The sequence below is a fragment of the Atheta coriaria genome, unplaced genomic scaffold (genome assembly GCF_025399875.1).
Source record: "Atheta coriaria isolate IRGN ID8LTWV9N9 unplaced genomic scaffold, Caltech_Dcor_3.1 hic_scaffold_4_pilon, whole genome shotgun sequence".
Taxonomy (NCBI): Eukaryota; Metazoa; Arthropoda; class Insecta; order Coleoptera; family Staphylinidae; genus Dalotia; species Dalotia coriaria.
Window position 1 is genome coordinate 3,967,388 of NW_027045446.1, and position 16,154 is coordinate 3,983,541.

General features: G+C 33.2%; 4 protein-coding genes across 4 annotated transcripts; 2 read left to right on the plus strand and 2 right to left on the minus strand.

Moving 5' to 3' along the window:
- Positions 1-812: 812 nt before the first annotated feature.
- On the minus strand, positions 813-2,930 carry LOC135790412 (endonuclease G, mitochondrial-like). The gene is made up of 4 exons (XM_065300622.1): positions 2,467-2,930; positions 2,122-2,355; positions 1,883-2,063; positions 813-1,820 (listed from the first exon to the last, which is right to left on the minus strand). Exons 1-4 carry the CDS (start codon positions 2,850-2,852, stop codon positions 1,689-1,691), a joined length of 933 nt encoding a protein of 310 aa, XP_065156694.1. The 5' UTR covers positions 2,853-2,930; the 3' UTR covers positions 813-1,688.
- A 138-nt stretch (positions 2,931-3,068) lies between these two features.
- Positions 3,069-4,380, minus strand: EndoG (Endonuclease G). The gene is made up of 3 exons (XM_065300619.1): positions 3,800-4,380; positions 3,496-3,732; positions 3,069-3,441 (listed from the first exon to the last, which is right to left on the minus strand). Exons 1-3 carry the CDS (start codon positions 4,378-4,380, stop codon positions 3,165-3,167), a joined length of 1,095 nt encoding a protein of 364 aa, XP_065156691.1. The 3' UTR covers positions 3,069-3,164.
- On the plus strand, positions 4,347-5,510 carry Sbp2 (SECIS-binding protein 2). Its single transcript, XM_065300621.1, has 2 exons — positions 4,347-5,231; positions 5,287-5,510. The coding sequence occupies exons 1-2, from the start codon at positions 4,347-4,349 to the stop codon at positions 5,425-5,427; spliced, it is 1,026 nt and encodes a 341-aa protein (XP_065156693.1). The 3' UTR covers positions 5,428-5,510.
- A 26-nt stretch (positions 5,511-5,536) lies between these two features.
- Nemp (Nuclear envelope integral membrane protein) lies at positions 5,537-7,424 on the plus strand. Its single transcript, XM_065300618.1, has 7 exons — positions 5,537-5,738; positions 5,803-5,918; positions 5,973-6,347; positions 6,420-6,570; positions 6,634-6,823; positions 6,889-7,050; positions 7,116-7,424. The coding sequence occupies exons 1-7, from the start codon at positions 5,684-5,686 to the stop codon at positions 7,243-7,245; spliced, it is 1,179 nt and encodes a 392-aa protein (XP_065156690.1). The 5' UTR covers positions 5,537-5,683; the 3' UTR covers positions 7,246-7,424.
- Positions 7,425-16,154: the final 8,730 nt, after the last annotated feature.

The window sequence follows — 16,154 nt, forward strand, 5'->3', positions numbered from 1 at the left end:
CAATTCATTTTAATTTGGTTTTTATTTGGTTTTAAATTATTATTTAATTTACTGCTCAAAATGCTAAATATGTTAAAAAATAAAAATAAATTGTAACACAACATAAAATAGGTAATACAAAATTGAAATAAATTTCATTTAAAACTATTTTATAACCATTTTTTAACCGATCATAAAATATCTGCGTTTTCGTCAATTTTCGATTAAAAATAAACAAATATTTCAATTAAAACTTATATTTTCTCATTCATTATAAATCAAAATTAATTAAACATAAATATTACCAATATTTACATTTACAATTTCTGAAACAATATCCAGCACAAGTTTAGTTAAAACAGATTGATTTACAAAATGCGCTTATCCCCGAATTGTGAAATATTTGTTTGATCACGTTTCATTATTTAAACAAGTTATTTGCCTTCAAATTCATTTACACGCATATTGTTTCATTGGAAAGAAAAAAAAACTGCAAATAAATGAAATTCATCCATTGATGCCTGCAATGAATAATCGCGCGTTTTGAGAGTCGGACACGTTTGGTTAAACACTAAACTCTCATTGATTTCGAATTACAATCGTATAAATATTTGCGCCTGTTTATTGTTGATGTAAGGCGATATTTTCGATACAAAATAACGCCGAAACACATGACGTCATATTCTTTTGAGAAAACAAGGATCAATTACATTCGGAAATGTTTTGCTTATTGTTTTAACGTATATTCAATCCGTAAAAATTTATTTATATACAAGAATTTCAGATTAATCAGATAGCTATAATTATAGCAGTCTATAACAAAAATATTAAGATTTCTATGTAAAATTTTATTTATTTTCATTTTTAAATACAAAAATATCGTGATATGTTAAAAATTAATTTGTTTTCGACTTTTTTGGCAGTTTCAGTAGTTAATAATTAAAATAATTGACTACAAATAAATAAATTCTCTATAATTTCCTAACCAATTCACTTTTTGGCATTAATCATTGCAAAGTGACCATTAAAATGATTTAAAACAATTTTAACAACGTAAAATTTTGACCTATTGCAGTTTATTTAAAGCTATGAGCAAAACGCAGTACAAATATGCGTTTTGCGAGTGTCTTTCCACTTTGCGTGCAACGCACCGCAAAGCAAAAGACTCGCAACTGCCTCGTGCAGCATCATCTCATCATCTCTCCACAGCATCTTTCTCTCCCCCTACTATTATCAGTTTTGGACACTGTGCGGGGATATTGCTGCCCGTGGATGCGCCCGTTATATAGTGTTCGAGTACATAGCGTCCACCAATCCACGCGCACAGCCTGCCATAATATGGCTTCTGGGACGCGACGATTTCTGCGCGTCGTGCTCACTGCGCACGAAACAAACACAAGCGCAACTCAACGAAAAGTTTCAGAGATTTCTAGAATGCTTTCACCGCCCGCGCTGCCGCACTTTATGCTTCAACTGGGTTTGTGATGTGAACTTCAAGGTGCGCTGATTGCTTATGATTCATATCATTCTGTGAGTTTATGCTTGAGAATTCCGAGGATTAACATCAATAAGTTAAAAATCAAAATGGACGTGAAATTTTGGAATATTACCCAGTTTTTAGATTTTTACCAATCTGACTTATTTCTTCAATTATTTATAAGATCTTGAATAGGTTTAAAAGTTTAATTAAATGAAGGAAATTAATCTTATCAATATGTTAGGTACCTATGCGGTACCAAAGAATTTTGACTGATTCCGTTGATAGTTAAAATGTTGTTGTGCATGTATTCATCTTCCATGAATAAAAATCCAGCTGTTTTTTCGATTTCATCCGGATTAACCTATAGAAACAATAAATAAATCTTCAAATTATAAAAAATTATGAAAAAAAGCAAACGAGTACCTGAAAGTGTTTCAAATTAATGTCTATGTTCCTCTGGATATTCGGTATAATATACGACTCAATATTGTATTTTCCATCAAGAGTTTCCGCACGAATATATTTAAAGAAATGCGTCGGGACCGCAACTTGATTTTCACCAATAACTTCATAGTAAACAAATTTTGAGTTATTTGAGTAGTCACTAAGTAAAATTTATAAAGTTAATAAAAGGTTAGAGAACATGTGTAGTAATTTAATACCTGGGTTTAAACAAAGGACCTGAACACACATAAACATTTCTATGTTCTGTAGTAAGTGTCCGAACATGCGTTTCCAATAAATTCCATATTCCTGAATTTATTTGAAAATGTTGTGGCGCCATGTTTGTCAAGTAAAATGTATTTAGGTAATCATAAGCAAGAGATACATGATTTGCGGCTGGCGCAATATGACCACGAGAGTATCCGCTGGATTCATAATCAGCATTAGTTGATCTAAAAATATTTGTTTCTTACAACACATAAAAAGAAATTGTTTCTTAAATATAGAGTTTCCTTGTAGGCAACCCAATATACACATTGTGTGTTATTTTGTTGAATTCTCACCTGAAAAGTTTATGAACATCTGCATCTTCACTTGTTCTTAATCTATACAGTCTGTCAAAATATCTACACTTCTGTAAACTTCCCCTAGTTATCCGTTCAACGACATACTGTGGAATTCGTTTACTTTTATCGTAGTTAATAACAAAATTTCCCATTTCCCGCAGTTGTGTGCTGGGAATCGATTTAATTTCGACGATATGACTGAATAACACACGCACAGTTGTGTATAAACTAACTTCCCTTAGATCTACCTCCACAGGTTGAGACACTTTCACGTATTTTGTTACCTTAATTGACTTTAAGCTTGCCCCGAGTTTATAACCGAAGTAAAAACCGCATCCACTGGCACCAAGCGTCCACAATGTATACTTAACAATCCGACCCATAATGTTACGGTAATATTCTAATAAATACTTGCACTTTACACGTAGGTATATACTGAAATTCTGCTACTTTATGTTAGCTGTGAGACTATCACCATATATCGATTAGTGATAAGATATAATATCTATAAATTTAACCGCATAATGCATTAATTGTATCTGGGTATTTCAGGATCCGGAAAATACAAACATCAATAATTTAAAACATGACGCATTCGATACTTTTGTACATTACAGGTTTCTGTGACTTGTTTTGTTTGTTTTATCTACATTTTAATTTAATATTGCACTTGATGTTCATCAAATGGCATTGACTCAATTTTGTTTGCCATTAATTTTCTTAATACGACTTTTCGATACCCTGTCGAAAAAGAGCAACCCCGCAGCCCGTTCAATACTTTCTGGAGGTACCTGGAAGCTTGTAAGTGGCACTTCATTGTCAATTGCTTCATTTGGCATGACATAAGCTTCCATCTCTAATACGCCACTTGGTGTTTCGCCCACCAAGATTTTGAAGAAATGTGTTGGTACAGCGATGTTCTTTGCACCAATAACTTCATATTTTACATAATTCTTGCCATCATTACCTTTCCTGCAATCAAGTTTAGTCAATTTTACATTCCACTGGCTGCAATGCCTAAATTACCTTGGCAAGTAAAGAGGTCCAGTGCAAACATAAATATGAGGATATGTTTTACTTAATCTCCTTACATGCCTTTCTAATTTGTTCCATGAATCCCTATTAAATCCAACTCCTACTTGTGGAGCCATATTAGTCAAATAAAATGTTTCATCCACATGTTTCTGACTGTTTTTGTAGTTGCCTGCTGCTGCCATGTGTCCTCTATCATAGCCAGACCTTTTATAATCTGAGTTTTCTGCCCTGAAACAAAAAAGTTGCAAATTAAATAGTAACTTAATAACTTTGATTATTTAAACTGCAATCAAACCTAAAATAAGGATGTATTTTTTCATCTGCTTTAAACTCAGACAGTGACCTATCAACAGAATCACTCTTCTTGATGTTTTCAGGTGTAATATGTTCAAATACCCAGTGTGGCACTCGATTCCTTCTGTCATAGCTTAAAATATAGTTCTCAAACTCTCTTATTTGATCAAAACTAGGAAAACCAAAGTGGGTAATGTGTGGAAGACATTGAGATGTGCTTGAGGATTGAACTACAGCTGGGGAGAATGGTGTTGCAGCAGATACAGTGCCAAAAATGGGCAGTGCTGGTAAAACTGGCCACTTGCTTGGTGTGTTTTGGTTAAACTTGCTGTTATCTTCATTCTCTTGTGATGATTGCTTCCCATATTTAAGACGTTCACAGTATGAACCCAGGAAGTACGAAGCAACGCTTATTCCGCTCACCAGCGAGTATTTGAATAATCTTCGTGTTGCCATTACGCTTTGATATTTTTCACTACAGACATGCAGCAGTGAGGTTATATTCTCAACGTTTTGATTTTGGCGAGGTTTTAACGTCTTCCATCGCAATGGAAGCATGCTCAAGTACTCCAGAAGGTCCATTATCACGGGAGGAAATAAAGGAGTTGCGTAAAATTCGAAATAAACTTAAACGAACAATAAAAAGGACCCAAAACGCCCCAAAACCCCAATCTGCAACAGAGAAATCATCTGAAATTGCAACAAAAGGGCATGTTGCAGTTGTTGCAAGGGACGTTTTTGAACAAATAAACAATCAGTCAAGTATAACATCATTCAGCAGTAATAAACAACGAAAACGTCAACAATTAGCAGTGAATTTAGTTGAATTGCAAGCTCAACAAAGTTTCCACAATTCTGTTTTGAGTGCTCATGCAGAACATTGCAAAACTAGTAGTAAAATTAATGCAGTTCCTAATAAATTAGATAAAACTCAGCCAGTTATAACAAAAGGAAAGCATTCTGAGAAACCTAAAGGTAAAAAATTGACTGCTTTAAAAAAAGCTATTGTTAAAGCTGAAAACATTGAATGCCAGTCTGAAGCAGACATCAAAGAGATTAATTATGTTGATAATGTTGTAACACCACATTTGGAATGTTTAACTAGTGATTTTATGAAGAAAGTTGTTGAATTGCAAGAAAAATATTACCAGAAAAATTCTAATAAAGTAGCAATCAAGAAAAGATATATTGTTGGCTTGCATCAGCTTAAAAAGTACATTATCTTAAAGAAAATACATTTGTTTGTTATTGCTACTGATGTAAAACTGCGCTATGAAGATCCTTTGCATTTATTAATTAGGGATTTAACTAGTTTAGCAACTGAAAATGGAATATGCTCTGTTTTTGCATTGAAACGGCGACAAATCGGACGCATAACATTGAAGCATCTTCCAGTCACTTGTTTTGGTGTTTTAAATATTGATGGACTAAATGTAAGTTTGTTTTTAATTCAAATTTAATTAAAATAATGTGGATGCGATTTTCTAGGATGAATTCAAAATATTAGTGGAAGAAATTGCCAAATGTAAAAAAGACTTTATAGACTTACAAACTGAAAGATTAGATGGCGAAGACAACGAAGTTTATAATAATTTATTAGGAAATATTAAATCACTGCTTGTTCATTAATTCTTTATTGAATTTTACTACAAATTGTGTGATTTTGTGCTTTTTCAAACCAGACGTTTTCAACTCCAAGTGCAGGTTTGAAATTATGCAACCAACTATACACTTCGCGCGCATAAACATCGCGTAACGTTTTGAAGGTTTTGAAAGTGCTGTCTAGTTTAAAAATAACAGGTTTATATCTTGCATTAAACAAATACTCATCTCATTGCCCCAGTCGGTAGCCAATGAACCCAAGAGCGATTCAAGATTAAGAAGAATGAGGCGGTTATTGCTTATATTTTGTTTTCTGTGTTCAGCGTCGGCATATCGCAGTAAGTGTTAGGTTATCTTGCACTAAAAAATCATACAAATTCTAAATAAAAACATTTTCTACAGCATTTTATATTAATCCTGGTGATGTCTATGAACGTGTACCTGAAGATGAGGGTTTTCAGATCTTTTGCTACACTGGCAAGCCAAAGTATATTGTTCATTTGTGGCAGACTGTTAATGTAATTATTTCCTCAAGAAAACTAAGAACAAATAATAATAATGTCCTTTCACAGATACAAATCAGTGTACCAAATGATAATTATGAAGTTTATGAAGCAAGTTCCTCAAATTTGGTTGTTAAGGAATACACTGAGCACAGATCAAGCTGGAGAATTAATTTGTTTGCATGGAAGCAAAAACAATTCAATTTGGATCCCTTTAACAGCAGTTGCATTGGCATAGAGAGTACTGAGAATTATAGCATTAAACTGAATGTTATAAGGGTGGATTATTGGAAAGTCTTGAGACTTGTTCTGGGTATTTTGCTGTTCATGTATGCTCAAAGGATGAGTAGAAATACTTTGTTTTACTACATTTGTGGAATTACCTTTGGAATTTGTGCCTCTTTTCTTATTCTCATTTACTTTGTTAGCAAATTGTTCCCAAGGGTAAGTTATTTACAGGAAATTTTTATTATTGTACTATTATCATCATTATCAACAATAAAATTAAAATTTCAGAAGCCAATGATGTACGGCGTTGTTGCGTGCGGCTGGACGGTCGGGGTTTACATCCTACAACTCTTATGGGAGAACGTACGAGTTATTCTTTTAAGTTACCAGACGCATGTGGCTTGGTATGCGTTTATAACAGGAATAATTAGTTTTATAGGTATTTGTACTTGATTTTAATTGTAAAAACTTTATTTACCTCCGTGAATACTTTTTTCCGCAGTTTGTTATCGTATGGGTCCAGTTTCCAACAAACGAACGTTGAATTTAATCCAATGGACGCTGCAGCTTATCGCAATGTGTCTTATCTTCTTCAGTAGTCAGTTTCAGGAGGCTGCGATGGGTCAAATTGTTGTATTACTTTTGTTTCATTTATTCCCACGAAAATGGATTGACAAATCAAAAAGTTTGTGGTAAATTTACAAATGCTCCTAAATTTATGTAAAGATATTAATTTGGTTTTGATATGATCGCCTAGGCAAACACGTTTTCCACCAAAAATAGTCCCGTTAACGAATGACGAATACTACCACCAAGGTGTGAAGGAAACGAACAAAGCTCTAGAAGATTTACGAGCGTTTTGTTCCAGTCCGGAATGTAACCAATGGAAAATTGTCTCCAAACTTAAAGATTCAAAGAGGTGCCTAACACTTTCTTAAATAATTTATTCTTTTCAGATGTTGCAATAAATATTTGTTCCTTTAGGTTTGCGTCGTTTATTGAAGGCCAATCGCATCTATCCGATCAAGAAATGCTCGAGTATGAAGCATCGATCGTCGACGAAGACGAATACACTGACGATGAGGAGGATAATTACACTGACGACGAGTACTAACCACTCGCGCAGATAATGACTGAAAATTTCATGAAATACATCGTGAAAAGACAAAAAATAATCACAAAAATGTTACAAAAAACACTAACCTGTTAATCTCCACACTTGTAACAATTTTTCAACTTTATCGAAGTAAGCAAAACGTAATTTATGACTGAATAAATGATTTGATACAATAATTTGTATAAAAAATGGCAATTCAACATCAGGGAGTGTAAACTATTTGGTACAAACACCGGAAAATGATTTATTACTTATTTACAAATTTGGTAAAAGTTTACGATGCGTAATTTATTAATGTCTTTCTTTTGCAAATTGTATCCTGTTGTTTCCTTAAACAAAAGGAGTTTTAATCACTTAAAAGCATCCGCTTCCTGTTAAATTTTGCAAGCTAACGTTTATTTTATTCACGAAAATGTACATGTAATTAAAATTATCAAATAGGATTTAATTTTAACGCGCAAATCAATTTTTTTTCGTTTTGCGTATTTATTTGTTACGCAATAGTGAGTCGTTACTCTGATTGGTCAAATTGAAATTGTTTTTGTTTAATCAGAGTCGAAACTCTCGATGGCATTGAACTGATTTAACTTCTTCGCCTTCAATTTTATCCGCGTGCAAGAAGTGCGAACTCACAAACCCGTCGTTTAAATTACCTCTGGTACTTTTCCACTGACTTTTGCGCGCCGAACAGAGGCATTACTTACATACCGCGCATGTACTACTTTAGTACACATTGCAAGTTTTGCAAGTTTTATTTGTTTAGTCAATGGAATTCTATAAGGAAAAAATGTGCAAGAAACGCTTCAATACTTGCAGACTGCGCAAAATTGATGAAATTTAACCTTCATTTTTTACTATATTAATTAAACATTAATTTGATTAAAATTGATACTCATTTAATAAAACGTATCATCACGCATCAGATTAAGTGATTAATCGCCTTATATGAAGTATCCAGCGAATAAATGCAAAGTTTGCAACTTTCTTTTCGGAGAAATTTCGTTTTGATGCCGTTTTTGGACAAAATTGCCTTAATCTCAATCTTTCTCAGTTCACACACACTCTAATTGGACATTTCGATTGATTCAAGAATCTAAAATATCCCACTTTATCAAGTTTATGTTTGTTTCAAACTATTTGAACTGTTTTTTGATAAATTGAGACCAAAACTTGCATAAATTGATTAAATTGAATACAAATTTGACTCAACATTCAACAGAAACATAAAAAATAATTCAGAAAAGAATAAAAACAAATTAAAAGTGTTTAACTTGTTATTATATCATTTTTTCGGTTGGTTCATGACGCATTTTGTGTTTTGTTTCGTCCTAATGACCACACAAGTCGTAAACTGCGCATTCGCGGATTCGAAGTTTACCTACCGCTTGTCCTCGCTCTTGGAGTGTGTTTTACGCTGAAAAGTAATGTCGAAAGATGTGAATGGAGAAAGACGACGCGCCATAACAATCACATTGCCCGCCGCAACGCAATTAAAACCACGCGGGTCGGACGCGTTCCACGGCTCCGCCAACAACTCCAGAAGAGACTTAAGTCTACAAGATGTTTCGCATTCACAATTCGCGCACACTTGACTTAAAAGTTCATTGCACGCATTGCTTTCGAACATACTGTCTGCACATGTGTGTGTGAGTTCCTCGCGTTCTCCGGCCGACGTCGCTGGAATTAGTTGCGCACGCTGAGCATTACGATTTTAGTATCACGAATTCTAAAAATAGACGCGCCCGGCATGCACAATACATGCGCGTGTATAAGAATCCATGTGTTGGACACACTGTTGTGTTCACATATGCATGCGGGCATAATTTAAAACCAGTAATGGGCATTCGGCGCTCTCCTTCTTGTTCTTCGATGGCGCGAGCGCGCTATCTATCTATCGATATGAAGAGTTCAACGATTTCTTAACAGCCGCTGGCGTGCGCAGAGACGAGAAGAAGTAGCGTGTGCTTGAGAACGAGAACTTGAGGCGACCTTGTGCGCACTGTCCCAAATCTTTGCCGACCGAAGAAATTGCCCAAGAATGCATGCATGGTCGGACTTTTATTGCAAGTTCTTTTTTTTTTACATAAAACTGACCTTCTCTACAAGCACAGAGAGAAAAAAAGTGATACATGAACAAGACAATATAAATGTTAATAAAATTAGCAATAGTTTATTCAAAAACCGATGAAAAATTGTTCTTTTGGAGTATATTTCTTTGTTTTTGTGAAAATTTTAAATTTCCCATTGTAAAACTTAGAAACAAAAAGTTTTGTGATTGAAACAAAAACAAAAACCGTTAAAATCGTCCTTGACAATGCGAATAATAATAAAATTAACAATATTTTATGCAAAATATGCTTAAATATTGTACTTTTGAGTATTACTTTCTGTTTTTACAAAAAAATATTTTTTGTTGTAATTTAATAGTGAAGAATTCAATGGACATTGAAGAATGTGACACATTTACTATTTCCACTAATAGAACTAAATTAATCGTTAGAAATTTCCATCCGTTCATAAAACAATTCCAACAAAAGCAATAAAAATCTCGGTGTTCGATTGAAGCACATAAATCACATTATGCGGAACCGCACGGCGCAATTAAAAACAGATAAATGTTGAAGCGCTCAAAGTTAAACGAACCGCGTTTGCTCCAATCGCCACAATAAAATTGCATTATATCGTCAGCGTTTTCATTACGATTATGTACGTAATGACGATGGTAGCTGCCCGATGTTATTGTTATTGCTTATTAAATATTTAAACTATTGTGCCTTGCGCGCCTATATGCTGATCGATTTCGGCTGATGCAACCACGGCATTCTGTTACGACTTACAAATGTAAAAAAAAAACTGTACATGCTTATAATTAACTTTTTTTTTACTTCATATGAATTAACTGGAATAGTACTAATTTTTGTATGATGCAAGAGTAATGATCAGGAAATAATCTAAAAGGAATCAATCTGAGATAAGTAATTAAAAAATTGCAAACATTTGTTTTATCAGAGTAAAATGGTGGGAAAAAGATGAGTATGAACAAAACTAGTACTAATTTTTGTATGATACAGGAGTATGGATCAGAAAATAATGAGAAAAGAATGAATTAATGAAATTTTCGCAAAAAAATTGGAATAAATTGCCAAAATTTAATCAAAATTATTTCAATTATTGTAAAATAATAGAAGAAAGCTGTGAATAAACACAATTAGTATTAATTATTATATGATACAAGAGAAATTATCAGAAAATATTCAGAAAAAAATTAATTTTTCTAAAAATTTGCAAAAAAATTTCTCTGCACTTGAATTCCATGAATACTATATTCATCACAGTGAAATGAAAGCTGTGAATGAACTAAACACACCTCGACACATATGAGTATCATAAACTGTACTTCCATAGAGACGACATAACTGTTTGCATGTTTGAGCACATTTTCTATTCATATCGTTATGTAAACGTTGAAATCCTGCGCCTCTGTGTGCGCCCGAAAGAAAAAGAAGGTAGGTAAGTAAAAATAAAATAAAAATGCGGCCGGATTACGCAACCCATCTTAACTAAAGTCAAGTTATCTGGCTTGGGACGTTGAAGCGGCGTCGAAACATTGAATGAAGTCGAACGTTGCTTGGAGAGGTTGGTTGCACTCCCAGTCACAGACAATCCGATTCATTCATACTTCATATACACACGTCGATATGAACCGTGTGTTGTTGGTTGTTGTGTGGAAGGCAATGCAATGAATATTCATTCATTCAGAGAATCCGAGAAAGTTGAGAGCACGAAATTTGTGTAGGATAGATATATCTATATAAGCTGTGTATTGATTGATGATGTAAGACGTGTCAAACACGCCGAAATCGAATTTTTGTTGCGTGTAGGTCGGCTGTGTGGTAGGGCTTTGATGGATGTGTGGCAATCTGATGCATTAATACATTATTCAAAACGGATGTTTTAGTTTTCATTCATTATGCAGAATATTCATGTGCTTGCGCAATTTACACGCAAAATTCGGCATGTTGTATTAACATGTTGTGGATTAGTCATCGGTTTTCCAGACGTAAAAATTAAAACAAAAAAAACAATTTTGACCAGTTGAGTTATGTTATGTTACCCTGTAGACATTTAGGTTATGATAGGTTATGTCAATTTTGTTTCATGTCGTATTTCCGCGTTACTTTTGTTAAATTCGTGTTTTTAGCACTCTTAAAACTCGCTAATTGTTTCCATTGAATTAACATGTGTTAAACTTAAGTAAATTCATTGAAATGTACTAGCATAGTAATGGAAATTACGTGTCGACGATTTGCGCACATGCAAAAATATCATATTTAGAAAATTGCCATACGTTTGCATATTTTTTGTCGATTAGGTTCTTGTAATCTGCTTCTTTATTTCGCACACGTGTCATTGCAGCAAGTACGCATATGGTATGGTAAAAGTAAAATTTGCACATACCTACCTGCAATTATCAATTTATATCATAATATGCAGAATTATTTATGCGGAATTATGCGCGGCGAATACAAATGTTGATTTATGTAATTGATGTTTATCACCGGTGTTGATTGGAGTAATTAATTTAATTGATAGTGTCACATATGCACACACTCAGTAATTATACTCTACTTAAGAAAAGGGAATTAATTTATGAGTTTAGCAAGAGTAGCGGGTGTTTTTTGATCTTTTTAACGTGAGTTTCTAGTTCTGTAGAGGAAATCAACCTACATAACCTCATTTATCAGCTTACAATTGACGTATTTTGTAGGTTATGACGCATTGACGCTTGATGCATATGTGTAAGATTACAAAACGACGTTTTTATATACAGTAGAGTCCGGTTATAATGACATCGAAGGGAATTGACAAACACGTCATAATAAGCGGACGTCATACAAACCGTTTTGTGAAATAAAAACACCGTAATTACAAATGTATATAAATGTATACATACATATTAAATTAAAATCAAAATTGCACATAATTACACATACAAGAGTATTTTTTACTGTTTTAAATAATCTGTCATTTTTGTCTGCTTTTGTTTTTTTATTTTATTGTAAAAACAGCCTCTAATACTATTATAAATAAACATTTTTTGCACAGTAACAAACACAAGAAATACATGACACAAATAATTAGACACAAACAATAAATTCATCTGGGGCAGCGTGACGAGTTGTGAGAAGATAAGTAGGAACTGTTCTTAGATTTCAAAGTTGTGTTATTTATGGTGCGATTCTGTGTTCACCACTTAACAAACGAACGTACGAAAGCTCCAAGACGCTTCGTACGGCGAAGTTATGGATCGGCCTTAAGTGGTATTCTGAGCGCGCATCTATATCTTTACCTAAAGTCAATCCCGCTGCACCCTAAAATTTGACAGAAAGCGCGCGAGTTTCAAATGTATGGGTTCTTCAATTATTCAAATATGCAACAAATATGTGTTAATACTTATTATTTCTATTTCGGTTCAATACTGACGTTTGAAAAGTCGCAATCAAAAGTTGTTATTGTTCATTGTTTTGATTTTTAAATTACCTTCGAAGAAACACAATCAAAAATATAAATAATCTTTTATATGCTACGTATTTGGCTCATTATCAGCAAATACTTGTAAAAATTGACAAAATATTTATCTCAAATTTATTGTTTTAGGAGTTTTTTAATTTGAAATTTTGCTTGAAAACGTGGAATTTTGCATTTGAAAAATACAGATACACTCGATGCGTGCAATTCTTTGTCATCTTCATCTTTTTTCACATCTGCTGAGCACACGGCTCGGCAAAATATTCCACTTACCAATTTCGATGAATAGGCAGACTGAGACAGCAGACGACCGAGTGCGGTTGTGAGTGAGAACGAAGAGCTGCGGTAAGGCAGTTTCACCCGCGCCAAGAGAGCAGCGCATGCGTACAACATGTTACGAAGGCTATCGGCACCCTCAAGCTGCTCGAAAAATTGAGGCGACCCGAACCCTCCAAAAGACCTCCGTTGGGCACTCAGAATTGCAATTTGCCTTCGTTCGACAGTACGGCACTTCGGGTGCTGCTCAGAATAACACCATTAAGGTAAGAAAATCGGTCATGTTACTTGGTTTGCTAGGACAGGATTGGTTAAGATTTAATTGGTTTATGAGGGTGAAAAACAGACCAGAAGGTTAATTTGGAAAATACGGATTAATGGAAAATACGGATTAAGTCGTGGTCAAGGTACTGCTGCCCGAATGCTTATGTTTATTATTTAAGCATTTGGTCTTTCCGATAGTAAATACATTAAAGTAATTTGACAATCATAAAAGAAATGTAGCAATAAATATAAAAAGTTCGCCACGTGTCGAACGTCTTCGGGAATCAACGAACATTACCGGAGGTGTAAAGAATCATGTTGGTCATTATAACCGGACATAATCTATAAAAATAGGTCATAATAAGCGACATGTCACTGTAAGCGAAGTCATTATATCCGACTTTTTTAAAAAGAATTTTATATGAAAACCAAACTTCGTAGTGTAGTTACGTCATAATAACCGGTTGGTCAATATAAGCGGAGTCATAATAAACGGATTCTACTGTAATCTAAATTAAAAAAGTGAATTTAAAATTTTTGTGATTGTGAACCAACTGCAATGCAACACAAAGGGTAAAACATAAAAAAATATTAATTTTACACAAAATCTAGTTGATTCATTTGCACTAAAAAGTCCTTAACACACTATCAATCACTTGACATAAATATTAAAGATGTCAACACACGTGTATAATGGAAAAGTTACATTTCCACACTTCAAGTAGCATTCGCGACATAATGCAAGTAATTTATTGTTGTAACAATGTTAAACAAACGCGACATATTCACGAAATGATTATTATAACAGAAACAAGTGATACCTAATTCAAATAGCAACAGTTGTGCTATGTAATTCGCGTCAAATTACGTATTGTACACTTTTTTAAAAAATTTATCGTGTGGTAGAACAAATTTTTTAATATTTACTATATTTGCAATAATTTTGTGGGAAAATACGACCCGTGATACACTCACATCGTTTGTGTGAGTTTATATAATGTCCCACATGTTTTAATTACGATATTTAGTGACGCATGTCGAAGGGTTTTTGTGTTTTACACTTTTGACGTTTTTGTTTCATTATATTCTTCATAAACAATTAACAGTTACGCTGTTAAGTGGTTAGGTTTTTAGTTGGTATTAGCAGATGTTTAACATAGTAGGTAATGACAAAGCACTTTTACCATTATATTTATAATAAATGATACTAATTGTTGAAATGTTCTAGATATTCTCTTGGACAAGTTATTAAAATTTATGGGCTAAAATTCCGTGAGCAATAAATATCACACTTTCGAAATAACATGTATTTTGATATAAAACAATAAAAAAAAAACGGTTTATTTAAACAAGTTTTGCATTCATTATATCACTGGATGCAACCTTGGCATATTCGTTTTATTATTTTAATAATAACGAAAACTAGATCATGTAATATGTGATTTTTTAAATTGTGCAGTATTAATAAATTTTATTTGCTCATTATTTCCGACGAAAAGTTTAATTATTACTTAGATTTAAGTACATCTCGTAAAAAAATGTAGTGAGGAAGTACTTTAAGGTTGAGAGTAAAAAAACATGACATTTTCTATAAAATACGCGAAAACTGGATTCCTGTGGCTACGAGAAAGTACTTGATCATCATTTTAACTCAATATGATAATTATATTACTAATAATTTATAAAATATTCATTGATTTTATGATAGTAGTCATGATTAAGGTTAATTTCTACTTTATGCAACCCATTTGACAATAGTGTTGTTATTGTGTCGCCATCTACGACCAATCAACATAACTTAATCTTAACATAACCTAAACTTGTCAAAACCTAAACTTGCAGTTCAAATTCCATCAAAATTTCATATTTTTCATATTTTGCTTGCAGTATAATATGATTCGAATAGATAATAAATTAACGATAAAAATAAAAATCACGCCATTCACAGCATCACAGCATAAATTAATTAATACGCAAATTACGGCCGTAGCGTTTGCAAATTTGTAATCCATGATCACTAGTTCCGCGGCAAACATGTTCATGAATTAATTACAAAACTGCAGCAAATACAATATCACTACAACCACATTTTTATAAGAAAAGAGTAAACAATATTTGAACTTGTACGATGGTGACGTAAAAGCCGAGCCTCCGTTTTTAATTAAACATTATTCGCTCCACTCGAATATTAATTTTATCGAATATTTTACAATTCCAGCACGAGTTATATAATAATTTATCGGTTATTTTCCATGCGCCACACGAAACGAATATTATTGACTACATTAATATTTATATCTATTCATTCCATCATATATTGTTTAAATAAAATTGTGTGTGCGCTTAAATATTACGATGTGCACTTACTTATATGAAATAAAACTGCCGTACGCTTTTTTACGCGATGATTTAAATAATTTACGAGATCGTTTTGTTTGCGGCACGCTGTTGCCATGTCGACATTCGTTAGTTTGTTATCCGACGCTTAGGATAGGTCAACAACTTTGTGTATTAATATGGTACTTGCACAACAATTTTATGTTGTATGTAATTCTTGTTATCAAACTGGAACTGCGTATAAACAAAAATTGATTCCTGAGAAACGACGCTATTTTAAATCAATCGAATGTGAATTTATTTTCGTTGTTTGTTTATTGAGATGAATGCTCTTGTCAACAGTGGATTGCGGAGAATAAGAGAAATATTCCTATGTTATATGAAAATGTGTGATTATCACGCTTGAACTTTCAACTGTGTGGATCATGCTAATAAACCTCGATGTGTATTATCAAGTGACCTAAATATTATCAAAAATTGCAAATTGTTTGGTCAAAAAC